General features: G+C 37.8%; 4 protein-coding genes across 6 annotated transcripts; 2 read left to right on the top strand and 2 right to left on the bottom strand.

The window, feature by feature from the left end:
- Nucleotides 1-2792: 2792 nt before the first annotated feature.
- Nucleotides 2793-6097, bottom strand: LOC133732101 (uncharacterized). The gene is made up of 6 exons (XM_062159570.1): nt 5304-6097; nt 4911-5201; nt 4166-4214; nt 3805-4087; nt 3501-3579; nt 2793-3205 (listed from the first exon to the last, which is right to left on the bottom strand). Exons 1-6 carry the CDS (start codon nt 5610-5612, stop codon nt 3032-3034), a joined length of 1185 nt encoding a protein of 394 aa, XP_062015554.1. The 5' UTR covers nt 5613-6097; the 3' UTR covers nt 2793-3031.
- A 1753-nt stretch (nt 6098-7850) lies between these two features.
- On the top strand, nt 7851-14338 carry LOC133727915 (choline transporter protein 1). The gene is made up of 10 exons (XM_062155323.1): nt 7851-8189; nt 8666-9024; nt 9254-9399; nt 10010-10193; nt 10514-10587; nt 10700-10813; nt 11651-12007; nt 12715-12975; nt 13564-13791; nt 13903-14338. Exons 1-10 carry the CDS (start codon nt 8005-8007, stop codon nt 14104-14106), a joined length of 2112 nt encoding a protein of 703 aa, XP_062011307.1. The 5' UTR covers nt 7851-8004; the 3' UTR covers nt 14107-14338.
- Nucleotides 14339-14767: 429 nt separating this feature from the next.
- LOC133732256 (putative nuclear RNA export factor SDE5) lies at nt 14768-22116 on the bottom strand. 3 transcript variants are annotated; one of them, XM_062159754.1, is made up of 12 exons: nt 21916-22116; nt 19996-20625; nt 18832-18857; nt 18203-18280; nt 17605-17642; nt 17219-17472; nt 17005-17090; nt 16680-16736; nt 16041-16108; nt 15860-15960; nt 15667-15737; nt 14768-15176 (listed from the first exon to the last, which is right to left on the bottom strand). In XM_062159754.1, the coding sequence occupies exons 2-12, from the start codon at nt 20612-20614 to the stop codon at nt 15021-15023; spliced, it is 1554 nt and encodes a 517-aa protein (XP_062015738.1). In that variant the 5' UTR covers nt 20615-20625; nt 21916-22116; the 3' UTR covers nt 14768-15020. The 3 variants fall into 3 exon arrangements, with proteins under 3 accessions (XP_062015738.1, XP_062015739.1, XP_062015740.1); XM_062159755.1 differs by having other exon boundaries at nt 19996-20586; XM_062159756.1 differs by having other exon boundaries at nt 19996-20537.
- A 1560-nt stretch (nt 22117-23676) lies between these two features.
- On the top strand, nt 23677-25355 carry LOC133732769 (uncharacterized). The gene is made up of 3 exons (XM_062160351.1): nt 23677-23819; nt 24132-24217; nt 25005-25355. The coding sequence occupies exons 2-3, from the start codon at nt 24142-24144 to the stop codon at nt 25109-25111; spliced, it is 183 nt and encodes a 60-aa protein (XP_062016335.1). The 5' UTR covers nt 23677-23819; nt 24132-24141; the 3' UTR covers nt 25112-25355.
- Nucleotides 25356-26896: the final 1541 nt, after the last annotated feature.

The raw sequence follows: 26896 nt of genomic DNA, 5'->3' as shown, positions 1-26896 counted from the left end.
TTTTAGGAAGATTAATTACCATTTTGGTAATCTAAACGTCTATTGGGGGGCAATAGACGTCTACTGGGGGGCAATACATGGCTGATAGTCGTCTATTGGGGGCCAATAGACGTCTATTAGGGGGCAATAGACTATTGGGGCAATAGACGTCTATTGAGGGGCAATAGACGTCTATTGGGGGCAACAAAACTTTCCGGTGAGATTTTCAGCAAATTCCGGTGGGCGACATCCAGCGATCGGTGATCGGATTCCGGCGAAAGTTGGGCAGAATCCGGCGAAAGTTGGCCGGAATCCGGTGACCGGATTCCGGCGGCCGGTGACAGGCTCCTATGGTTTCTCTCTCTTCCATTTTCTCTCTCTCTAAGTAACAAAAGGGTGACGGGTAAAATGGTATTAAAAAAAATTAAAAACAAAAAAAAATCTTAATGGGGTATTAGGGAAGACTCCCTTAGAGTGCATTGGGTAAGAGGGAATTAAAAAAACTTAATGGGGTAAGGGGGAAAAAAATCCCTAGAAATGAGGTAAATTGACAAAACCCCTAAAAAAATAACCCAACGGGTAGATAACGTCAGCAATTAGCCGTTGCTGACGTCATGCATAGGTCACAACCCACATCCAAACGTGGGCCTCCCCTTTCTGATTTTTTTTTTTTTTTTCAAAATGGCTAAAAGGCTATTCATGGGGCTATATTTACCCATTTGGGTTGCCCTTTAGCTTTAACATTTGGCCCTTTAGCTCTTAGTTTGGTGGGTTGGACATGATTTGGGCTAAAATATAGCCCTTTAGCCTTTTATGGGTGTGGGTTGGAGAAGCCTCAGTGAATTAGTGTTTACTGTATGGGTACAGCTACTGGTAGCCTGGTAAGATCTATTGCCAACAGAAAGGCTATGTTTGTTTCACAGATTTTGGGCATTAGGAAAGGAATGTCATTCATTTCCTGTGTTTGGGAGTGACAATGGAAGGGAAAATGCTTCCCAATGGAAAGGAAAAAGAGGTGGAAAATGATTTCCCCCAACCCACCCCAGGATCCACTTTCCCAATGGAAAGGAAAATGATTCCTTTCCTTTCCACAAACCAAACAGAGCCAAACAGGCCAAAAACTGTCCCATCGATCTTCTCCTTTGTAAATTTTAGCTGACATATCAAATCCCGTGTGAAATCTCAAGCTCAATCTTTTTTTTTGAGAAACAAAATATAGTCCTTTATTCAAACACCAAGCAAACAGACTACAAAGCACGGATGTGACAAGCTGCAACTCCACCCTCATCCACAGGTCGAATGATTGATGAGTCGCGCACAACCTCAGAAACACCATAGGTGACAAGGAGGTCATATGAAATGACCTTCATGAACCAAACAAGTCCAAACCCCGACCACCATTTACGCCCATACAAGCGGGCTACAGAGAGCAGCAACCAAACTCTAGTGTAAAGATACAACCCTGCAACCAACCTGACGAAGAATCGCATCACCCTTTTCCGACACCGTGTCCCAAAATAAGCAGACCACGTGTAAGGGTAATTCCTCGTCACGTTGAAAAACAGGCAGCATAGTCAACAGACCAAGCCATAGAGATGGAACTACAAAACGACCATGACACCATAACAATGGCATCGACTCAACCCGGACACACCCACACCCCCGCCCAACAGAGGGGGGACTTATTTTTAACCAAGCAACCACTAGAAAAAAACAGTAACAAACCAAATTGAAAACTACAAAAATGCAACGAGGCCCAAGAACATTAGCCCAGTCCAAGGCCCATTCCCCCCACCCCCCGCAAAAGCCACGCGCTGCAAGCAGCCACACCCGCCTCCGGCAAGTTCCATCGCCACCAAACCGCCGCCACTCAGCAACAAGCCGCCGCGCCGAAGCCATTCGTCGCAGCACAACCATGTCACGCCATAGCCAGCCCCTACACCAGACAGCCACCCACAAGACGAAACCAGACCCAATCGGAGGCAGATCTATTTCGAGATCACCACAGCCTCGATCCGATCTGAATCGCCACCGCCCCAACCCATGTAAGATCGGTGCCGCCAGAAGCCACCACCGGAAAACCAAAGAACGTCGCTGCTGCATCACTGCCTCCGCCCCGGATCCGAGAAGAACAGATCGAGAACGATCCGTGCTGCCCGAAAACGGAGAGACCTCCACTCTCCCTGGACCACACCGCTGCCTCGAACGCTCACTACACCTCTGAACCCTCAATCCTCTCCCGGACCGGAACGCAGAGGCGAGAACGCCTGCCGTGTTCGGCCGGGAGAGGAACACAATCCGCCGGGTTTTTCCTTTTTTTTTTCCTAGGCGCGTGAGGCGCGTTCCTTTAGAACCACCGAAAACCTCTTTTTGCATGCGTCATTACACGCAAAATCTCAAGCTCAATCTTGTTGAACTTCTACGCTCAAGCTCAATCCCGTGTTAAATATAGTAATATACCCCACAGTACCATGACTACTAGTGCTTCCAATTATCCATGCTGCATGAAATCCCAGGGCTCAATCTTATTGAATAATCTCCCACAGGAGCAATACTGAGAATCTGTTGCTTTTGCATCAAAGAATCGACAAGCAACAATACATAGCTGATTTTACTATGCGTCCCATAAACTTCCCCAACCAATGTAATATTGGGATCAAAATGCCTCTGCTAGGGGCCATTTTCTAAAATAAAACGCCACCTTCCTGCATCTCCATTATGATTTGCTTTCATATATTTTTATTGATGCATTGAAGTAGATACGACTGACTTTAAGATATGGAAAAGGAAGACATAGAATGCAAATAGTGGCCTTGTCACAAAAAGAAGGATACTAATACCAACATGATACTATTAACATGACATCTTCACTCTGATTCTCAAGCATATATGCAAGAACTGATACAACACCAGCACATTACAAAATCTGCTATCAAGATACATCAAAATTCAGACACCAATTGTTTGACAACCAACACAATCTATCTTGACTCAGACCTATGCACAAGTAACTCAAAACTTTAGCCATCCACCTCCACAATCCATTACATAGCTAGCCGCATATGATTTTTCCCTCTTCCTGGAGTAACCTCTGATGAAGTCCACACTGATGATTAGTAAACTCCTCGAACAAATCCTTCAGCTGCTTTGCTTTAGTGTATTCTGGAGTCCCAGACATTACAACCTTCACCTCATTCCTACTTAGAGTTTTACACTCTAATGTTGCCTGTAAATCAATAAGGATTGTACTTTTTAATGGCCAATTGATGCTTTATAATAGTTATTTTTCATTCTAAAATATTTTAACTTGGCTTCTGCCTCTCTTTCGCAGGGAGGGCAAAGAGAGGTGTTGAAAAACACTAACTATTTGTCATGGCACAATCGGTGGCCAATGCAGAAACAAGCAATAATCATGCTCAAACAGTATCTTACATAACTACAAATCACAGGACAGCTCAAAGACAGAGCATGGTGATTGACCCTTACAGTCACACTGACAGGAACAATTATAGGAAACGAACCTGAGATGTACGCTTAAAGGTTTCAATCGATGCCCTTATTGTGCCATCCATGGGAATTTTCTCAGTCAGAACCCAAGGCCTACATAGAATTAAAACTGATGAACATTAGAAATCAATAATAAAGGTAAAGGTTCAGAATCCTAAAACTACATTAGTTTCCTCTTCTTCTTTTTTTTTTTTTTCCCTCTTTTTTTTTTTTAACTATAGGGAGATGTCAGATCACAGAAGTGATAAAACCGATTCTATACTGACCCATTTGAGTTCACATTAACAGAATAAACAAAACATTTGACACAAGACATACCTTCCTGTTGACGAGATGATGATGCGATCTGGACTTCCCAAAAATTCAGATAACTTGTCGAGGTTCTTTTTGCTGTTCAACATGATGGTTCCTCTTGTATAAACCTCTGATTGCTTACTTGGAGAAACAAATGCTTGACATGATATTGAAAGTCGCTGGTATATGAATTCCATAATTGTAAATGATGAGATCCCCTTCTCAAGATTCTCAACAAAGATCATATGGGGAAGCCCTCCAATATCCATGTCATGTCCATCCCTTGCAGAAATATTGTCCATTATCTCTGCTTTAGAAAATAGTAAAAGATTCAGAGAACAAAACTAATGCATTTCTACAAAACTCCATGAAAATCTGTACAAACCTTTGGAAGACGAGCTTGGAGTTAAGGATTGCCTGACACGGCTTGTATCCTACAAACAAACAAACAAGCAAGCATTACTACTATACTGAAAAAAGAAAAGAACACAGAACGGAAGTTCTTAAAAGAGCAAGTAAAGGACAGAGAAACAGACAAAACACTCAATATTCAGTGGATATTACTGTGGTCAACTACTTCTAACTGTCTATGTCAGCCTCACAATGAGTCCAACATACTCAAACTCTAAACTCTCAATTGTCTTTAATTCACTCTATAAAAATTGTTTTTATTTTTTATTTTACAATCATGCACACTCTTTGAGCACATCATAAAACTTGATCAGAGAAAGACAAACTTTCCTGTATCAATGCTATTCAATCTAGGAAATAAACCCAGAATAAGAAACAGAACTGAACCCAAATAAAATATTCTCCCCAAAAAAAAAAAAAAAAAACAATAAGGAGTAGGCAAGGGACTATAATTCAAACAAATCAATTTATAATCCAAAAGGCGGCAAACCTGCTATTAGAAAGACTATTAGAGAATCCAAACTCTCCTGTTTCAATGCTACACACTATAAGAAAAACCGAAAAAACGAAACTGAGCTTGTGCCCAAATAAAACTCGAGACATAGTCTAAATTCAATTCCACCAAGCAGTTATATAATGCAGTGTTCATTCACAGACCAACACAGATATTCAAAAAAAAAAAAAAAATCAATTTAAATTTCCAAAATATTAAAACTTGCCTTGTTCAGCTGAGAAGAGCTTCCCTTGTGCCTCTTCCTGTGCCTACTACTAGACTCATTGTCACAATCACCACCACCACCTTTCTCCCCAGAATTCTCAATCATCTTCTCCTTGACCGCGTTAACAAAAGAGGTCAACGCCGGGTCAATCTCTTCGTCCACCGCCGGCAGCCGGACTCTGCAAATATTCTCAAGCGCCACCACACTGAGAGTCCCAACTTGCGGGCCGTGAATCCACTCCAGAACAAAGCTGCATGTGCACTCCTCCTGCCCATGCTCCTTATGCACAACCTAATCATCATCCACAGTCAGAAATCCCACAGAGGCATTTTCACAAACACAAAGCGTGCAGAGAGAGAGAGAGAGAGAGAGAGTGGAAATGACTGAACTGACCCCGTCGACGAAGGCGTCGAAGAAGCGGCGGTCGTCGGGGTGGACGGAGCGGGCGGCGCAGACGAGGAGGCCTCTGTCGACGGAGGAGCACTCGGAGTCCTGGAGCTGGAGGGAGAGGCGGCGGACGCGGGAGCGCAATGCGTCGAGGTCTGGGAGGGCGGCGAGGTCGTTGGCGGGGACGAACTCGTCGTGGGCGTCGGAGAAGTTGGCGAAGGTGATTCTGAGGCGGAGACCGGCGCCGGTGTCCTCCGTGAATAGGCGGGCGTCGTACCAGGCGTCGTCGTTGTGGGACCTGAACTCTAGCGCCATGGATGATCACGCTGTCACTGTCGCAGTGTGTGTGGGGTCCGAATGGGAATCGCTGCTTTTTTGAAAGGAGGGCGAGATATGAGTCAGTGTGACGTGTTGATCGTGTGCGTCAAAGGTGGGACGGTCAAGGTTAATTCCAGGTTAATATTTTTATAAAATTTACCACCCTGGGGTATTCAATGTTTTACTTTTATGGCTATACGCAGTAATAATCTCGTAGACGGTGCGAATGTTACTCATAATCTACGAATCATTAAAATATTGAGCGGCGTGAAAAGTTCACAAAACTGGCCTTAGAAAAGAAAAACTTGTTGGGAGTGATGATCAAGGATGCTATGGTTTATCTTGTCATGAAAGATATCGGGAGTTCGGTATAAATTTTATTTTGGTTTGGGGTTTTGAGGTATTTATTTGTAATGTAGGCTTAATAAAATAAAAAAAATGTGGGTAACTGTAAGTGACAACTTTTTCTGACGGTGTCACTGGGGGAGTGGATTAATTTGTATTATATGGTGAATTTCATTAATGAATATGATTTTTTTTTTAAAATAATAAAAAAGATTGATTTATTTATATTTTAACTGATTTTAGTACATAATTCTTGACTCGGAGCTCAATAAGGCATTTGTTGTGGGTAATAAATAGCATAACACCAATATTAGTTTGGTTTCTTATGCTTTCTAATGATGTATACATTTGGATAAATGAGAAGCTAAAATTAGTTCAAGACAATCCTTAATTATTTTTTTGACTTTGTCAAGTGGAACCCAAAGACTTCCTAGGCTCAAGATAAACTCATTTTCAAAGGCTTCTTAGGCTCAAGATAAACTCATTCGGCGCATGTGAAATGCTCCAAATGTGCATTGCAGCACAATGCCTGATCACTTTGACAGCTTCGAAATTCGAATATTTAACATTCCAAAATCCTAATCCTCAAAAGTTAAAGAAAGAAGCCAGAATCACACATTAAAATGGTAGGTCTGAGGGAAGTGAATTGTTTTTGTTTTGCTGTTCATCACATTCTTTGGATGGGTTCATGAAAAATTCCCTCTTGAGCTCATTTAGATCTGCAGGTTAACAGCCTACAGTTCTGGACGGCTAAGATGTACGGCCGAACTAAGTTTCAACAAAATGAACGGTTGGCAGAGTGGGAAAGTAACATAAGCAAAGGCAGTATGGCACTGTCATCCCTGTCACTCTGACAATTTTGACGCTTGATTCTCCAGCTTTTTCCTCTTCTTTTGGCCTTACTTTTGTTAATCAACTAAGCACCGAATTTTACTGGGTTTAAATACTCTAATCAATTCTATTACCCCCATAATTGCTTGTCTTATTTTTCCGGCTTCTTTTATGGAGCCGGCTAGCTAAGCTAAACACTTGCTTTTCATGTTTCCACTCGGCATCGCCGCATTGGTAAGAATTATGATTTGTTTTCTTTGTTTTTATATGGGAAGGTTAGTAAATAACTAAATCTTGATACCCCGTCATATTTCCAAACATTAGATGAATAAATTAGAAACAAGATTAGAAGAAATATTCAATCAGATTAAGCACATTCATCGTGAGTGTAATCTGGTTGCAAACATTCTGGCTAAGAACAGTATCCTTCATGCCAGAGGAATCTGCATTTTGTATAACCCTCCTGCCTTGATTACTGAATATTTGTTGGACGATATTGCTGAGGCTCCTAGAGCTAGAGGTTTTATGGCCAGCTGTGCTGGCTTGTTGTTTCTTCTTTGTTTTTTTCTGGGCTGATGGCCCCATATGTACCAAAAAAAAAAATTAGAAGAAATATTAGACTTTGAATGAAGACGATTTGAACTCAATTATATGTACTTTACTATAACATTTTTATTATGTGGTTTCTTATTTAGTTCTAGCTTGTTAGATGTTGTAAGAATATATAATTTAATTTTCTTAGCTTGTTAGATGTTGTAAGAACAAATTATTTAATTTTCTCAGTTTGTCAATCATTTCCTAATCTGAATCATTTGATTTGATTACTCTTCCTTAAATTAAGAAACAATGCTCGATATAAAGCTTAGGTTAAATTTTCTAATTCAAAAGAAAATAAGAAAAAGCTTTTGTTATTTTCATCCGCACACACGTGTTTGTTTGGTAAGGAAAAAAGAGGAAGCCGATGCGCCGAGCCAAGCCGCCCGACCAGAATACTAAATCAGCTGCTCAGGGTTTAGTGATATCTTTGTCTTAATAAAGGCGGAAAGAGAGAGTGAAGTGAGCTACACTAGAAAATATTCCAAATCTAAACGCCCTTTTCACACTCTCCTACCTCTGCTACTCTCTCTCACTCTCTGCCCCTCATTGTTGAAGAAGAAGAAGAAGAAGAAGAAGAAGAAGAGGAAACTGGTGGTGTGTGTGGTTTGGTAGAGAAATGAGGGGTCCTTTGGGGGCAGTGATAGGGAGGTACCCATCAAGTGATGGGAGTGACCAAATGAGCTCAATCATCAGGCACAACAGGAAATGCAAGGACCTTGTGTTCCTGGTCATCTTTATAGCCTTCTGGGTTGCTATGATTGTCAACTCAAGCTTTGGATTCAATCAAGGAAACCCATTAAGGTAACACAATCTTCGCCATACCTATTCTTTTGGGTCAATTTTGGTTCTTTTTAGTTTTTAAGGTAAGAATCGCTGTCTCTCAAATGGGTTTACCTTTTTAGCTCATTTGTGTTTGGTATTAACAATCTATATTCTTTTTATTATTTTTGGGTTTAGTTCCATATACAGCACTATTGATACTCTTCTGTTGAAATATATTCAGAACAAAAGGGCCTTTTTTTTCAATGGGGTTTTGTGTTCTTTTATGGTTGCCTGAGAAATTTCGTAAAGACCTGAAATTGATATATTAGGTTTATGTCCTTTGTGATTTGTTTATAGAAAAGCTTATTGTTACATGGTCATTCGCTTCTGTTTTCCTTTTTGTATATTTTGTTAGCAATTACGGTAACGGTTACTGCGTTCGGTGTGGTTTCCGTTTAGTTCTTCTGTGTGATAACTTTGTTCATCATTGTAATTAAAACTGCTGGTTTCATCAGGCTCACTTATGGACTGGACTACAAAGGAAATGTTTGTGGCGACAAGCATGCAAAACCTGGTCTTCGGGAACTCGAACTCAAATATTGGTTAAATCCAAACCAGGTTTACCTGAGTGGTCTAAAAGACAATCAGTTCGAGTTGGCCGATGCCCGGAGTATATGCCTATTGGATTGCCCTGCCCCTTCTGAAGATACACTGAATTGGGTGTGTGATTACCCAGAAGGAGAGATCCGTCTCACAATGAATGATTGGATTGACAGGAATTATGATTATTTTGAGTTCCTTACTCCTGAAATGCGAAATGCCTCTCTTCAACTTCGGGGTCCTTGTTACCCTGTCATATTTCCTAGTGTAAACGGTGAGTAAACTCAGTTTTGCTAAAGGTTATTGAATTGTATCATATTTCTGTTCCTAATTGCATTCGAGTACAAATATGTTCTATTTACACAGGTGATGTTTGTTGTGTGTATATATATGTCTGTCACTGGAAGATGGCTGAGGTTTAAATGTAGTCCCTGTATGGTTTCATTATCAAATATTTCTTCTATTTTACCTCATAACATTACTGAACCTGTTCCTTTTTGCAGTCTATTGGAGCTGCCAATTTATTGCTCGTCCATCAAACAGTTCGTTGAAGCATTGGCAGCAAATGGGTGGAGTGAATATTAATGAGGACATTATTATAGACAAATCTATTCACAGTTCCATCAATTCTCGGTCAGCTGTCTTAAAGGTTGAGTAGTGTTTTCTTTCTAGTTTTTACTTCTTTACAGCAAGTATGCTTGTGGAATTTGTGAAAATTGTAACTTTTTCTTGTCTTCATCACTTTTTGCATTTGATTTTCTTAACAATGAGCTACTCATTTCAGAGAAAAACATAATTTATGGGCCAGAATAATTTTTGATTACTATAGAGTGTCATCACTCATAGAGACGAGATGAGTCGCCTTAGTCTAAGCCTGCTTTAAAAACTCAATAGAGCCTATCATTTTCCTATTAAGTTATTAAGTTTGTCTGGCTATTAGTGAATATCCAATCTCAAAACTATTTAGTAATATTTCCTCATTCAGAGAACCTAGTTCCCAGCCAATTGAATCAACCGGGCAACAAGAGTTCTTCGCCAGTCTTCATTTTCTACAAAGGCCGAATTTGTAAGTGGATGCTTGCTGAAACTGCGGGCAGTTATTTGACAAATAGATCTCTGCATTAGTCTTCACATGCTGCCAGAACTATGACCCTATATGGATGTGTTTGCCCCTTCTTTTTACTGCTTTATGGATATAGTACCTATGCTTGTTGCATTTCCTAGAGTTCTAATTTTCATTGCTTACATCGTATTTGCAGAGATACATGGCCGATATTGGAAAGTCATGGCGAGTGCTGCTTGTTTGTGGAGGAATCGTGCCACTGGCTTTGTCATTGATTTGGCTGCTTCTGATTCGTCATTTTGTTGCTGCAATGCCTTGGATAACAGTGGCCCTCTTTAATATTCTCATAATATCAGTCACAATGTTTTACTACTTGAAAGGTCAGGAGCTTTTTTTGTATTCACCATATCCATGATTCAATTGGTAGTTTGTTAATATTACTGATAAAGCTTGTTTAGGCATCTAAAGTTGTTTTATCTGAGGCCATTAGCCCTTCACTTCTACTTCATACATATTTGATCATCTTCTGACAGTAGATCCTATATTACTTGTCCCCCAAAGGGAAGAGAGACAGCAGGAAGAGGGGGGGGAGTGTTTGAGACTCAAGTGTGATGCTTCGCACATTCCAGTCGTCTACTTGTGTATGTTAACAATATTCAACAACATGCAGTTCTGATTTTTTTTTCTTGCTTGGTTATAGCTGGATGGATAGGAAATGATGCCATCTCCCCAATCATTGGTGAGCACGATCCGTACATTCGCATAATTGGAAGGGTGTGTACCTTCATTAACAAAATTCTCCAAACTTCAAAGCTAGTTGATAGCACTGTGCCTTTGTTTTAGTTAGTTTGTATCTTTTACTAACTAAACAGTTCCAATCTTTCAGGAGTTACATCATCTCCGTGCTGTTGCAGTTCTCATGACCTTTATTATGGTTGTTTCTGTTCTTACATCAATTGCTATAGTTCGCCGCATCCTTATGGCAACATCTGTCCTTAAGGCAAGTATGATATCTCATTAATTCTTTGAAATTGTAAAAACATATAATGGGAATTTTGATGATGCATAAAGATATAGAGACCTCTTGATTTCTCCCACTTTCTCCATCTAAAGAAGTAAATACTCCAATTAGTTTGAGTTGCCAAAGTTGTAGATATATAAATGTTTGAAAGCTAGAGCTATCAACTAGCTTGTAATCTAGTGGTATTTCTCTTCCATTTGTTGGAAGCATCCTAAGTGCTCCCCCTTGAATAATGATAATCATGAAAATAAAAATAAAACAAGACTTTCCGCAAATATTTCTCGAAAAGTAGAATGATGATGTAGGATTTATTAGAAATTAACCCTCAACTTAATTTCTGTTTTCCTCTTAAGATTTCAGTATTATGGCTGAGAAGAAACATGCAGGATAGTAGAGAAAGATATAAGAAACATGAAGAATAGACTTGGTTAGAATGTAATCAGAAAGTGTTTAGACATAATAAAATTTTCTTATGGATTTCTCTTTTGAGTCCACATCTGGAATTGCACAAAGATACTAAAACCGGAAGTTCAAAGACAGAAATAAAAAGATATGATAAGAAAAGAAGGTCAACAGTAGTAAAGCTAGGGAAAATATAAAAATACTGTTGTTTCATCATGTTTCAAAAAAAAAAAAAAAGTCATGAAGAAATCCGTAGCTCTTAAAGGTGTGGCACATGATCATGGCCAAACCTAGGAACTGTCTTGTTCAGTACTACCATTTATACTGAGATTATTAAACTTTGACCGAAGTGAATCCTCAATTTCTGTAGTGCATACAACTATGCAAGGAATAATCTCATTGATTCATATGCAGGTTGCTGCCAAGGTCATAGGAGAAGCTCAAGCGCTCATAATATTTCCAATAATTCCATATACCATCCTTGGAGTTTTTTACATGATCTGGTTTTCAGCTGCTTTTCACCTGTTCAGTTCTGGTCAAGTAGTCCAGAATAGCTGCAACTCGAACTGCTGTGCCTATGATCTTGCATCAAAACAAGTTAACTGTGATCATTGTTGCGGTTATAGCATTCATTACACTCCTCATATTGGAATTGCTATCCTTTTCCACCTATTTGGGTGTTATTGGGCTACACAGTTTTTCAAAGCAGCCTCTTCAACTGTTATTGCTGGTTCTGTGGCCTCTTACTATTGGGCTCGTGGTGAAACATCAGTAAGTTACTAAGCTTGTATGCTTAGATGTTTACAACAAAGTTGGCTTGTAGGTTTATTTCATAGGTCCGGCTTTTATCTTTGTTACAAGAATGCCAAAATAATCTATATATGTATGTATACTGTCGTTAACATGACGGTGTTCAGTGCTTAGGCTGGCATATCTTGAAATTGGCATAGCATTAAATATTTTAATTTCGGCATGGCATGGTATTATGTCTAGAACTGTTTCAACTTACTTTTCATTTATAGTTCCTCTAGAGGTAATAAACCTGTTTCTCTCAGTCTGAAATGTGATTCTTACTGTTTTAGCCACAGATAATAGTGGTCTGTTATGGCATTTTTACAGTCGACTGTTGGGCATATTTCGTTGCATAGTAATATTGAACATATGCAATATCCATCTTAGACTAAGAGTAGATACGTGTTCACATGCATATCAGTGTCTAGATGTGTGGACATGCATTCCAGCATTTGCATGTGCTAAATGCATGTCAGTGTCTGCTGGCACATTTGTTGTAAACTGAATTTAGGTGGGGGAGCTCTCCCCCATACATGGGCAATATCTGCTGGATTCTGAAAAAAAGAATTTTGGGCTCGTTATCTTTAGTAACTTCAAACCAAGTGACCCGAGATTTTCTTTTCGAGGAACAAGTTTTATTTGGTTATGTGCCATTTTTATCTTACTCATTATTTTTTGTAATGCAGGGTGAAATACCATTTCTTCCGGTCTTTTCCTCTATGAAACGGCTGATGCGCTATAGCCTTGGGTCTGTGGCTCTTGGCTCCCTGATTGTGTCATTTGTGGAATCAATAAGGTTTATGCTCGAGTCAATTCGTCGCCGATTAAAAGTTTCTGGTACCACGCCTAATAACTGGTTCGGAAAGGCTGCATTCTCTACTGCTAGGTTTTGCCTGAGCTGTATTGAGTGGACAATCAAGTCGGTTAATCGCAATGCCTACATTATGGTAATTCCAACATAACTAGTATTGATCAAATTTGCAAATGTTTGTCTGTTTTTGTTCAATTTCATTTCTTTGTATGATGACTGCACATAGGAGAACTTATTTGTTGGTATGACCAATTTCCTCTTTGACCACCATGCTAAAAGTGATTCCTACATTACTAAGAAAATCCACACCTGAAAACAGTACCATCCAAAATTTAAACCTTATTGTTTTGAGTATGCAATACTTTGATTATGGCATGAGTTGTATGCTTTCTTGAAACTCATGTGGGTTAACTTTGGGACTTGGTGACCTGTAGTGAGAGCACTAGAATGAAGTAAGATCTCTGAAAAGCTTGAAAGCTTCAAAGAATAGAAAGGGGGTGGGCACAAATCTTGCAAGTTTACTTGTTTTTGTTATGACCTACAATGCTGCATGACTGCAAAACACTACAGTGATCCCTTCTTTTCCTCTATGTATGTACTGTAGAATTTTATTTATTTTGGGCTGGGGATGGTGCAGGAATGTATCAGGAGTTGAAAACCTTTCGGTCTTTATAAAATAAAGCCAGAATCTGGGTTATTGAAAACATGTTTGTTACTCTTTCAGATTGCTATAACAGGCAAAAGCTTCTGCAAGTCTTCTGCAGTTGCTACAGATCTGATCATCAGTAACATCCTTCGGATAGGGAGGGTGAACGTGATTGGAGATGTGATACTATTCCTTGGCAAATTGTGTGTCAGCCTATCAACTGCCCTTTTTGCTTTTCTTATGTTGGATACCCACAGATACAAATCTGCGCATAACAAGATCTCTTCTCCACTGTTTCCAGTGTTGGTATGTTTAGGATTTAAAGAATTTAATTCTAGTAATGATGTTGATGTATTGTGATGAAAGCATTTCTGATGAGGGTTTGCTTAATTAAATCTGCTGTTTATGTTCATGCAGGTTTGCTGGGCCCTTGGTTATGTGGTTGCTACACTTTTCTTTGCTGTGGTGGAGATGTCAATCGATACGATCATTCTTTCATTCTGCCAGGATTCCGAAGAGCACCAAGGGACTGCGCAGTATGCCCCTCCACTTCTCATCGAAACTCTAAATGACGAAAATGAGATGCAGAGACTTACCCAAGGATCCAATGATATACCTTAGATGTGCATTTTCCTTCCGGTCATATTATAGCTTAAATGGAAAATTTAGAAGCCTTTTTGTAAGGTTCTGTAATCCTGCCTCCCAGTACTTTACTTGCCCTATCCTTGAAATTTTGTTTTTACCTGTATATGTTCAAGTGTTAGGCTAGGGAAAAGGTTGCCTCTATAGAAAGATTTGAATGTTCATCGATATGAAAATGCTCTTTAATGGAATGGAATTGATTTAGAATTTCGGCATGGAGTCTTGAGCTTGCTTCTGCGTAAAGTAATTACAAATGGTCATTTGAGTGGTAAGGCATTTTTATACATGGCTGCAATTTGCAAGGTGATGTTCTGTTGGTGTAATGGAAATAAGAATTGCGAATTGAAATAGAATGGATCCTCAATCAAATTGGGTAGGAATTTGATTGGTTATCCTCAATCAATTGTGGAATGCATTTCGTTGTATCAGTGATCGTATTACTAGAATCTGACATAAACTATATCAAGTATCAACAAGAAGTGTCGTGTGAATTTTGTGACTCTTGGGTCTAAGCTAAACCCCTAAAATTCTACACCTTACCATCTTGTTCTTCATTTGTGTCTACGTTCACTCATGGATTTCTTAACACATGCAACGTTGCCCGCCACTATGCTTTAATCTAAATGAGATCAAAGAAGAGTAATATAAAGTTTAACTTGAGCTCATGGGATCTGAAAGAATATGTCACACTGTAAATATCAGCAATTCAACACAACTAGAAAATTCACTGTTCTGAAATCTCTCTCTTAGTAGTACCAAAGTAGCTCTAGTATGTTCAAGCTGACAACTCATACTAGTGCAAACATAAGCCGTTTCCAGCCCTGCAAAAGCTAGGATTTCTTTTTCACCTGCCAAGGATTCTATATCAACTTCCCACAAAGAGAAAGTTCCTTTCACAGCCCAAATGAAGGTGAGCTCTGGATTCTTTCATTCGATTTTTTTGAGAAGCTCAAGCGTCTCGGGTCAATCACATCGAGTCGGATCAATATTATCTGCCCATTCTCCTCCTCAGTCCATTTGATCGATTCCTTCTCCAGTTGCTTTATAATCTGCAAGTACAATACCCTTTCAAAACATGGTTTGAAATCATGAAGTTTAAGAGGGATATAAACGCATATGGGGTCATAATAATGCATTAAGAAAAGCTCTAGCAAGCGAATTCTTTTGTCCCCTGTCATCTCTGTGTAAGATTAAAGTCTTCATCTACTCTTATATATTTTGTTTTTTTATATATTTCCTTAAAGAATTATACTCAAAAGTTGAAACCATGGAGATATTCCATGTAAACTAAACAGCAATAAATGAACGACTTTGAAAAAGAAAAGAAAAATATGATCAGTAGGTAGACCATGTTATATTTACACAGAATGAGGCTAAGAATCACTAGTAGGATAAATTATAGCTTAGCAGAGTTGTAATCCACAAGCAGAAGCTCAAATGAAAATGAAACTGTTGTAGGCAAAAGACCCAAAAACAAATAAAAAGAAAGTCTAATCGGAAAGAAAATTTGAAGAGAACTAGCATGATGATATATCATACCAGTCTTCTCCGCGCTCCTCGAGTGGTGTCTTCATCATTGCTTCCCACTATGATCCTAAGGTACTTGAAAGCTGAAAAAAAGCATGATGCAAATCCGTGTCCTTAATTCTTTCTTAATAGATAAGTCACCACCCAAAATTAAAATCATCTTGTGGATTTGATTTCAAGAAAATTGAGGATCATGGTGACCAACCTGGCATGCCAGAGAGATAGGTTAATTGAAACCTTAGAGTACGTATAGCTTCCTTGGGTTCATGATCATGCAAGTCAAGAGACACAGAATCACCATCATCTCTGCAATCAAATTTACAACGATGTCATCTTATGAGGTAGTACACATAAATGATGGCTCAAGAATGGTTTGCATTTCCCACCTAGTCTGAAGAAGTTTTTCAGTGGATTTGTCATCTGCTTCCCGTGCCTTTCTGCAAAAGAAATGGCCCTATACATTCCAAAGAGAAAACAATAAATAGTTAAATACTAATAGCCACTAAATAGAGAGTAGGCACAATAATTTTCAAAATCTACTGGAACCTTTTTTTTTCTTTTTCAAACTATCATCTGTGTACTTGTCATCTTTTTTAATTTTAATTTTAATTTTTTTTTTTATTATTTTAATCTCTATAGGCCACTGACAAGGAAGAACACAGCGTTCACCCCCCAAAACCACAATCCAATCAGTCCATGAATTTGACCTATTGTGTATGCTAATAAGTGTATCATCAAACATCAATTACGTTAAAGAACCATAAGGAACAAGCATGCAAAACAGTTGGGAATAGCAGTCACAAGAAAAGCCATGTGACATGCGAAAGTCAAGATTTTCATAGTTATCAAACTTAGTGTTCATGGCTTCATCCACAGTGAAGGAATACCAGTATGAAAAGATATTCTAACAGAAAGAACATCAAGGTTGAACAGAAATTCCAATTAAAGTTTAGATTATTAGGAAACTGAAAGCTGTTCTTTTCATCTTCAATGATTCATTCACTAGAGTAAAATAAGGACACTACCTTCTCAAAAAATTTATCTGCACGTACTTGATCACCCTCAGAAAATGCATCTAAAGCCTGCAGAGCAAGTAGGAGGGTTACTACTTACATATGAAAAACAACAATACTGATGTATTTAGCTGGAGACAAAATTGCAACCTCAAAATAACATGTAATCATAAAGGATATAGAAGCAGAAGCTTAAAGAGAAAGTAATAATATGGCTATCATATCTCCCTGTTATCAAGAGAAAGATACCAACATTCTTGTAGAGGGCTATATGATAATTTTCCCAAACAGAATTCTGCATGTAAATTTCAATATGTTTACATAATGGGGATCTTACAGTTTTGTAATACTCCTTCATTGTAATCCAATATTCCTTCACAGAATTACGTAGAACCTCATAGCTATTCTCAACATCCTCAGATTCTGTTTGAAGAAGCCAGAGTACCACAAAGTGAAAGATTTAGAAAACTTTATACAGAAAGCAATAGGAAAAATAAAAAATAATTGCTGACTTATGTTTTCATGGTAATGCAAACAATTCAAGTTTGTACCTGCCCTGGTGACTTCTCGTCGTACCAATGTCGCAATTTTGTTTTCTATAATTGTGTCTCTAAAAGGTTCAATCACCAAATTACCATGAAATCCCCTATATCCATTTCTCTTCAGTCCCCTTGATGGGAGATTTACTTTAGGTGCTTCTTCCGATCTTTCAGGAACACAAATCAATGCTTCAAATAACTCTTTCTCAAGAGCAGAGTCAGTAGACCCACCTTCTATTGGATTTCTTGCATTTCTAGATCCATTACTGCAGGAATGGTAAACAAAAAACAATTAAATTTTAAATCCTGAGCATAGTGAAAGCTATGACTAAAATGATTAGTTCATTTAAAGTCCAAGAAATAGCAGAACTCCACTAAAGTGAACTAGATGAGCATACCTATGAGCAGAATGTTGATCTGAACACTTCTCTGTAGACTGTTACAGAAAAAAAAAATGAATGGAAGAACTTAAAAATTTATGGTTATATCATGTTGTAACTAGATTTCTAACTTTGTGAAACACAGTACAATGGTGAACATATTTTATCATTAAAAAAACAGGATCTACAACATTCATAAGCTAATCACAAGTATCAGTCATTATCTTGACAAGTCCTTTCTCCATGCGGCCTATTGCTTCTTTTCAATCATGCTCCATGGCTCTTGTTCTCATTATCCTGGCCTTTTCTCCTGCTTTAGATTGCCTACATGTTACCAAGGTAATGCCTACAACTTGATGGCTTTTCTCCTCTTCTCATTATGGCTCGTTCTCATAAAGCCGGATTTAACACAATGCCACTAAGTAAGGTCAAAGTTTCTAAGTGATTTTGACCTAAAACTTCCCACTTGCATTTCTCACACTTCTGTTTTTGTTGCTCACTTCTCCAATTCAGAAATTCTCTTCGTATTTTCAAGTAACTATATCTTGACTACCCCACTCCTTTGTTAACTATACTTTTGTAAATGGTAAGGGAATGCATCAAAGCAAAATCTTACCTTTGAACTTTCTAAACTAACAAGATCATCAGAATTTTCCAAGGTTGATGCTGACATAAAAAGAAGTTTCTCCATGCTCTGCATAATCAAAATATAAGTTCTTAAAAGGTGATAACATAGATTGAAATGCTACAGAGTAGATGGAAGAAAATGAAACATTTTTAAAAGGCAATCTCAGATTTATATCTCAACAAAAAACTCCCCCAACATTACTCATCAAAAATTGAATCTCCAAATCACCAACCTTTTCTTCTCCATCTGCTCTGGGCTTATGTTTCTTAAAGGATGAGCACTTTATATCTAGAAAGATCAGTTAGTTGAATGTTTATATGCATTTTGTTTTTTTACTGTTTTCTAACTGTAAACGGAGCATCATTATGCATTGGTTGCATGTCTTTATCACATTTTGTATCTGTTTCCATCCATAGAAAATAACAGCCAAGTTTTCACTTAATTTAAGAGCAAGCAATTGGAATTAGTGCACTCAACTATGGAAAAAGCCATATGTTTGGAAAAGTTGACAGAAAAACCATAGCACTGATATTTAATGCATAATTTCTTTTAGCATATTAGAGTACAACATATTTACATCAAATGAGAAAATGAAGCAACTTAAGAATGCACTATACCTTTTCCCTATCATATCCACAAAAGCCTGCATCCAAGGAAATTTTCCAGTTAAACAGGTTATAAACCTCAAGAATCTCATCAGGAAAGAACAAAAATTCTATAATAAGAAGGCATATATATATCACCTTCAACCATAGGACATCTAACTTCTTTCACATTTTAAATGCAACACAAGTCAGACACAGAACTAGCAGCTAGAGAATCCAGACTAACCACCATTCTCGCTCAATTGTAAAAATACATCAGAAAAAATTTATATACTTCGACATCAACCAGGAGAGTAGTATCTATAACATATATAACTAAGTATCAACTGGTAGAACTGTGTTTATCGTACATGTTATATATAACAATCACATGATACCAAAGTGCACAAGTATGAAAATAAGTGACTCCTTTGGCGTGCCAATGCAAATTTGCAGCAATGCATGGATATAGGAAATAATACCAGGTATCAGTTACCATAGCCAATGGTTTATCTCATCTTTTAAAAGCAGAACCACTTCACCACATGTTTTCTTCACATTCCACATTCATATTGGGGAAATGTTAAATACAATTTTAAGACCCCACATCACTTAGATGAATCGTTAAGCAGAAATTATTTTCAGCCTTACATCTGGCAATGGCTATTACTTTAAAGATTATACAACAATGAAAAGTCTCATGATGACTCCAAGTACAATGAGACCCTAGGGATAAGAGGTTTAATGAACCTTAGCTTAGGCAATCAATTGTGCTGGTTGCTTATAAAAAAGGAATCTCAGGCTTCTACAACTATCCTGAAAGGTAATGCATAACAGAAGAATCAACAAACCTAAATCTGGAGGAACATCATGAAGGCATATAATTTTGGTTCCGATTGTCTAAATTCAGTGATAGCACTGCCACCTCTTTCTCTTTTCAAATCAAAATAGTTGAATGTCTACAAAATACTTGAGGAACTGTTGATTTGGATTAAATGTGATACTTGCACTTGACACGTTATGCAAAGTAAAAGATTACAATATTATATTTGAGTAAAGTAAATGCATAACGAACTAAGACTCCGTTTGACAGGAGATTTTTTTCTTTTTGGACCAAGAAAATCATACAAAATCAACCCTTACTAACTAGTACGTACGCTATTGAAGAAATGGAATTTCTGGAGATGAAAGACTTACTGAGAACTTCTTTGATCACATTCATATTAAGTTTAAAGCCATCTCCAAGCATTTCAAACAGAAATTCTTCAATATCGGCGTGCATCTTACTGTTGTTAGCTGTCATGCTTGATTGGACTTCTTCACTTGATAAATCAGAGAAAGGCATTTCTTCCGATTCTAATTTTAATGGTTTCTGCATTTCAGCAGATTCATTTGTTGATGTCTTCTGCCTACTGTAGTCTTTTCCTATCACACCAGAAACGGTACCCACTGATAGAGGAGGTCTTTTTGACTTTGATGCTCTGTTATTGCCAACTCCATTAGAGGTCTTTTGAAGAATGCTGTCAGATGACTGTGCTGCAGGAACTTCGCTTGTACACTGCACTTGAGGTGACAGGCCATCTGAAAATGTCTCACTTGCACCCTCAAATATAGGCTTTGATGAACTAGCACCATCTGAGGAACATAAATGTGATGCGCAAAGAATTTCACCAGCCATTTCTACATTGTGCCTAGCCTTGACATAAGCAGAGGCAATGTCCTCAAGAGAACAACTAGAGCTAAACACATCAAGCAAATATGTCAAGTCCTTTTGCTCTTTATCATGGCCTGCATCAGGTAAGGTAGATGCTTGCATTTTTATGTGTTCTGCATTAGAAGAAAACCAAAATTTATTTTCCTAAATTCATTTATTAAGAAAGAGAAGAAGATTATCAAAGTGCTATTTAATTAGGTCCTTCTACTTGATCTATCAACAACCAAAAAAAAAATTGTAAAACTCACTTTGAGATGCTTCAACATCAGAAACAGCAGAAAGAAAATATATACATTCTTTATACATTACAATCCTTCTGTATTTCCCTTTACTTTTGACTTCTCGCAGACTGTAAAACTTATACATGATCAGAAAAGAAACAAAAGACAGCAAACAGAACACCTGGAGTCTTCCATACTTAAGAACAAAACAATACCAAAGGAAATAAGATCAAATGTTCAGCATGAGAGAGGAATGCAAGTAGCCTAGGAAATATTGAACCATCACATTGCCATTAATCAGAATAATAAGAGAATGTATAAGCTCTTATGATCACAGTAAGAGCTTGATCGCCTTGACAGGATTGAAAGCTCAAAATGCAACAGAACAGAGATACCATCACCTTTTTCACTGATATAAACTGCAGTGAGCAACAGTGTCTACCAAAATGTGTCTATGGAGCTTCCTTAAAAAAGGGCATTGGAAATATCGAAACTTTGAAGAAAAAAAAGAAGACAAAACTTGGAACTTCGATGCACAATTAGAAAGTTTTACTTTTTGTGCTGCTACGTTTCCACATAAACACAAAAAACGTGTTCTGCGTGCCTCCATTAGGCATCACAATCTTTCCAGTTTCCATATATATTTTTCAAAAAACTAGCTTTTCAGATGATATTACAAAAACAATTTCATTTCTATTTTCTTCTTGGCAGGAAGTTACCTATATCTCAAAAAGTACATAATCTGAGGAAAAAAAAATGACATGAAAATAGAGAACAAAAAGAGGGGATACACATGTTTTCAAGTTCAGGTAAGAGCTTCTACCTAAATTTCAATATATGGACTTCATTAACAGCTGGTTGGCACTTTCAGATCATCAAGTTAAATATAATATATCCACCAAAAGTCTCATTAAGCTCTCAATTCTAAACATTTTGTGCATTATACATATTATGACAGTCATAAGATAAGCAATGCTCAGCAATGGGTCGTGAACATGAATGTAAACCTCATGAGAGAGAGTTAAAGATCAAAACTTTACGTATATATTCATACACATGTTACAAACAGAGACCTACAAACCAACCCACATTGAGTAAAGAGAGGTAGCAGAGATAATAGTGACTGAAAGAAAACCGATTCGAAATGAATAGAAAGACTGAAAGAGAGGTTTGATTTTTTACCTGGAGAAGAGAAGATGACTGAGGCCTTGAGAGCTTCACTTTCTCTTTCAGTCTTTCTCTGTGAAGATGAAGAAGGCGCTTAGCTTCTCAAGGAAGGCATATAAGATGAAGAAGGCGCTTACCTTCCCAAGGAAGGCATAGTTTGAGAGAGATTAGTGTCCACGCGATATGTCAAGAAACTGCGTCTTCTTCTTGTTTAGACGTTGGCCCATTGTTTGAATTTCTTTTCAAATTTCATGGCTGATTTGGTCATTACAATGTAGCAAATGAAAGATACATCTGTTTCATTTTTTTTTTCCTTATTAGACAAACCAAATTTAGACATTCCACTCACGCAAGATAGATTTAAGATTAAACCAAATGAATTAATAAATGTAGCGTAATTTTAAACAGGCATGAAAAATATTTTGAATTTGGAAGTCCGACTCGTACATGAAAGATATCCGATGAAATTGCATGTATTTTGGATGTGACTATTGTGAGTATTGTCACCCAATCATACACTCTGTTCACCCTACATGAAAAAAATTAGTCAAATATTCATGTACAACCCTCAACCAAAATGAAATAAAATAAAATAAACGAACAAAAAACAATATTGAAGATCAAATTTGCACATCCCTCGGCAATCTTTGCCTCATCTATTGCCACCTCCATCGGCACCCAACTCAAATGCCATCATTCTCTTCCATTAATCGCCGGGTTGTAAGAGAACATGAATTCTCTTAATATGAGAGAATCCCTACAACCCATGAGAGCAATACATAAAAACTCATAACTTTAATCTCTAGACCAACCGTTGAAAGACACAAGGGATTCAATTAGTGGCGGCATATTCGATGAGATTGCCAATAGAATGGTGTTGCATGGTGATTGGTGATTGGTGATTGATTCTTTACAGCGTTTGCATCTTCTACTTCTTCTTCTTCTTCTTCTTCTTTTTTTTTTTTTTTTTTGTCAAATTTTAGTTTTAGTTTTTTGTAACTGAGGGTAGCATTGGAAGTTTGGGTGACAAAATTTGGATGTGTGGTGAATTGAGCATATGGTAGGGTGACAAAGGGTGTGGCTATTTATGTATTTATAACCGGAGAGGCAAAAATAGAAAAATAATTTAAACCGCATTCAAAAATATGATGAGTGATATTAGGAAATCAATCAATGAGGGATCCGCCGGGGTCATATGCGATAAAACTAGAAACTAGGGGGTGTCCTAAGGCCTAGTCAATCCCAAGCACCACTATAGAGACTAAAGCTTACACAATTGTCTTGCGTGATGCACCATCTTGTTCCACACATCTCTCATTTAAAATAATAGGATTTTATTTGGAAAAATCATCTCTTTGGACAGTGATTGGTAACGACATTATATAATTCTTACTATATTTCTTAACCATATAAATGATATTTCAGCTATCATCTTTCTTGTAAATTAGAGAAAACCAAACTTTTGACCTATCATAGGTCTTACCTCGTTTATGAGTCCGACTTCCAAATTCGAAATACACAATGCACTTCTATGAAACACTAAAGTAGGACAAGAGTTCTCGGTCACATTTCTATTGATTTCTCATATCGTTTCAAGTCTAGCAACTTTACCAAAAACTCTTAGTAATTTGCCCAAAAAAACAAAAACGTTTTGCCATTGCCATATATACTATATAGGAACTTGTTCGGGAATCTTGGGCTGCAGATTCACATGGGCTTACTGTCAATAACACCATTTTGGGTTTACGTTGTTATCTCATTAAGATCGACGATCGAGACCCTCTCTTTTGGGTCTTGGATGATCCAAACCCAAAACCCAGCGAGGCGCGTGTGGCAACATTAAGGTCGTTCCACTCTCATTTCTCACTCTCTCTCTTTGCTACCGTCACCGAACGCAGGGGTCTCTCTCCTTCAAAGCAGTAAACTTTCCGTCTCTATGCTCTTCCTTTTCAAATTGGGTCGTGCCGTTTGATCAATCTTGTAAATGGGTTTTTGATTTTAAACATGTTGTGCCTGATGGGTTTGATACTAGGATTCCACTTGGTGATTGAGAATGACTTGTGAATCGATAGATAGAACTTACTATTTATCATCAATGATTATTATTTGTGATGCCAATCTTTCAGTTTTGCATTTTGAAATTCTTGCACTAGATTATGTGATGAGCAATGAAATGAAGTTTAAGAGTCTAGAATGTTGTATTCTGAAGCAGTCTTAACTGGTTTTGGCAGCAAGCAAGGTATGGGAGCCAGAGGAGTTATCACTGATAAATGGTCCATGAGGGTTCTCTGGGCCTGTGCAATTGGAAGTGCTATAAGTATGACTTCTTGACCTGTCCATTTATATATGTTCATGCCTCATATAGGATTTTGATTTTCAAGTTGATGTTTTATCTGGAAAATGCTTGGTCTAGTCTTTACAATGCTTTTGGTTTAAGAACCGGACACTAGATTGTATTTGTTGCAGTCATAACAATCCCATTTCACCTCTGTAGATTGCCAAGCATGCTGTGTTGCTATATAAATTTACTATGATTGAAGTGTTCAATCTGAACTGACAAGTTTAGTCCGATTCACCCAACGCCGATCCTAAACCCTTTAAAAACCAAATGTAACTGGATTGGATAAAATATCTTTTAACTGATGAGTTTCCAACACAAGAATACCAGTCTAGACATGGTAAAAGTTTGCCCCCTGTGAATACTCCACCGGTATGAAAAGTTCTTAATGTTAATTGAGTGCCCGGTTCTCCAATAGACTTTATCTGAAGGAATAGTTCTAATCCGAAATTTTTTATAATTTTTTATTTCGAAATATATACAGATATATTAATTAATAGATTTTCAATCCAAATTAAGAATATCACCCGTCTTTACCCAGGATCCCAGCCTCACAATTCCATTTTTGTCTAAATTGCGGAGTAAATGGGCTTCTAGATGTGGTATTTCGTTAGTAATTCTTTCAGGACCGTTGCTTGTCACATGAGTCTGAATTTCATTAGTCTAGCACCGGGCTTCATCTAGTTACTGTTTCATAGAGTTTTCCTTGTTTCAATTGCTTGGTGCCGTCTTATCTTGCTAATGGTTGTACTGATTTTGTTCTTAGGCCTGTATTTTGTTGCTGCTGAAAGGCAAGCACAGAACAGGGAACGGATGTTAGCTGAAAGTTTAAAGGCCATGGAGGAAGAATCACACAATGCTGCAGATGCTTGATTGTTGATATTATAGGCATTAACTATTTTAGAACTTTCAGATTTCCCAAGCTCTCCTTTTTAACATTTTGACCATTGTATGGATTATGTAAAAAGTTTTGTTTTCAGAATCGAGATCAGGGGGTTCCCCGTTGACCAGAATTCAATAACTGATGAGGATAAGAATGTATAAGAGGCTGTAGAGATTGATCTCTGCAGGGGAGTACATGTTCAATTATGAGTCTTTCTCATGTGATGTTATATTTTGCTTGAATTGCAAAAACACTTCTTCGCTTTGTTGCCAAATTTTCATTGTTATTGTTGGTTTGCAGTTTGCATAACCGTTGTCTGTAAGAAGGGTCATTACTGTTGTTTGAGCTTGAACAAGAAATGGTAACAACTCGATTCCAAACCTGGAACAAACTAAAGGAAGTTCCGGCTTCTTGAACCAGAAAGAACGAAAGATCACCCCTAGGCCTCAGCTTTGCTCCTGGATAGGATAGGAGATCCAGTTTTATCAGCATTCCCCAGGTTGCAATAACGTGCTGCAGCTTTATTCCTACAATAAGGACTAGCTACAGATACTTATTACGCACAATCTAAACTTTTCTTTCGTTTTTCTTTTAGAAAATTAATCTCAGGGGTCTGACTATTTGACGGGCATCTATATATATATAGCTGTAATGGCAAATGCTCTCTAAGAATGTCATATTTTACGTGCCAACTTAAACACCAGAACATAGTAAGACTCTTATTCGATCTTTTCCATATACTTGCTCAGCCTCAATACTGGAATTTAGCAAGGCTCTTAATCGCTTCATTTTTGTTAAACTCTACTTCCTCATTATAATTCATAGTTACTAGTTTTTACACATTTTCATTGCGTTGCATAATGGAAGCATAAACATAGAAAGATCTTCGCCATCTTGCAGCCATGATTCGATGATTTCGATCTGTTGGGTGAAGATATCGACCTTGCACTATGAATCCAAAAAAAAAATAATAGGACTGGAGATTTTTGGTGAGAAGACGATTGGTCCTTTCCAAATTAAGAAAACGGTGAAAACCTAATGGGAGTAAGAATATACATTCTCCATAGTGCTGTAATGTTTTAAGGCCTCCAACATGGTGATGTTATGTTTCAATGCCACATTGTTGTTGTACATACGTAACCTCTAAACTCAGATCCAACAGAAGAAACTACAGCAACAAACAACTATTTTTCATTTCACTATAAGACCGATCAGTGAATCTAAACCTCGGCTCAAAAGCTGGATTAGAGGCCTCCATATGGAGATTCTGAAGCATTATCCATGTTCTGAAGCACGTTGTTTCGGTCATTACCTCCTAATTGTCAACATTTTGGTACAATAAAAGAAAAGAATGCAACAAGCTAGTAAAAAGGTTAGTGGATAATGCTCATGAAAATCATGTGTTACCATTGGTAATTAGTCTGCGACACTAATAGCTTTTGAAACAAACACAGCACACCAAACATTAACAAGAACAGAACTGCTCAAAAGTAGACTCCACATATCCAGCCAGCAACAACATATAACAGTAACTTCTATAGTTCTAATCCAGCAGAAATGGTTTTGAACCAACTCCATTAGTCAGCCAATTAAGGCCAGAAAAGTTCAAACTCAAGCTCCCATGATCAGAGTTGCCATCACATTTTCGACGGAGTGAAACTGCGACTAGCAGTAGCTTCCGATTCTGCCAACGGGCAATGTTCAGTCAAGTGGTCACCCAGCCAATCACAAATTGCACAGTACTTGCGACCATCATTAGCTTCCCTAGGGCAATC

The sequence above is a fragment of the Rosa rugosa genome, chromosome 2 (genome assembly GCF_958449725.1).
Source record: "Rosa rugosa chromosome 2, drRosRugo1.1, whole genome shotgun sequence".
Classification (NCBI taxonomy): domain Eukaryota; kingdom Viridiplantae; phylum Streptophyta; class Magnoliopsida; order Rosales; family Rosaceae; genus Rosa; species Rosa rugosa.
The sequence above is the reverse complement of the archived record's forward strand: the minus strand, read 5'-3'. Positions and strand labels throughout refer to the sequence as shown.

Excerpts from the sequence above, each read along its gene's own strand:
- LOC133727915 (XM_062155323.1), top strand. The coding sequence starts at position 8,005 with ATGAGGGGTCCTTTGGGGGCAGTGATAGGGAGGTACCCATCAAGTGAT. Across the intron at positions 8,190-8,665 it reads AATCAAGGAAACCCATTAAG|GCTCACTTATGGACTGGACT; the intron begins GTAACACAATCT and ends TGGTTTCATCAG. Across the intron at positions 12,008-12,714 it reads GGGCTCGTGGTGAAACATCA|GGTGAAATACCATTTCTTCC; the intron begins GTAAGTTACTAA and ends TTTGTAATGCAG.
- LOC133732256 (XM_062159754.1), bottom strand. The coding sequence starts at position 20,614 with ATGCAAGCATCTACCTTACCTGATGCAGGCCATGATAAAGAGCAAAAG. Across the intron at positions 18,858-19,995 it reads TGTGATCAAAGAAGTTCTCA|GCTTTTGTGGATATGATAGG; the intron begins GTAAGTCTTTCA and ends CCTTGGATGCAG. Across the intron at positions 15,177-15,666 it reads GAGGAGCGCGGAGAAGACTG|ATTATAAAGCAACTGGAGAA; the intron begins GTATGATATATC and ends TTGTACTTGCAG.
- LOC133732769 (XM_062160351.1), top strand. The coding sequence starts at position 24,142 with ATGGGAGCCAGAGGAGTTATCACTGATAAATGGTCCATGAGGGTTCTC. Across the intron at positions 24,218-25,004 it reads TGCAATTGGAAGTGCTATAA|GCCTGTATTTTGTTGCTGCT; the intron begins GTATGACTTCTT and ends TTTTGTTCTTAG.
- LOC133732101 (XM_062159570.1), bottom strand. The coding sequence starts at position 5,612 with ATGGCGCTAGAGTTCAGGTCCCACAACGACGACGCCTGGTACGACGCC. Across the intron at positions 4,215-4,910 it reads GCTCTTCTCAGCTGAACAAG|GATACAAGCCGTGTCAGGCA; the intron begins GCAAGTTTTAAT and ends GTTTGTTTGTAG. Across the intron at positions 3,206-3,500 it reads CCTTTAAGCGTACATCTCAG|GCAACATTAGAGTGTAAAAC; the intron begins GTTCGTTTCCTA and ends ATTGATTTACAG.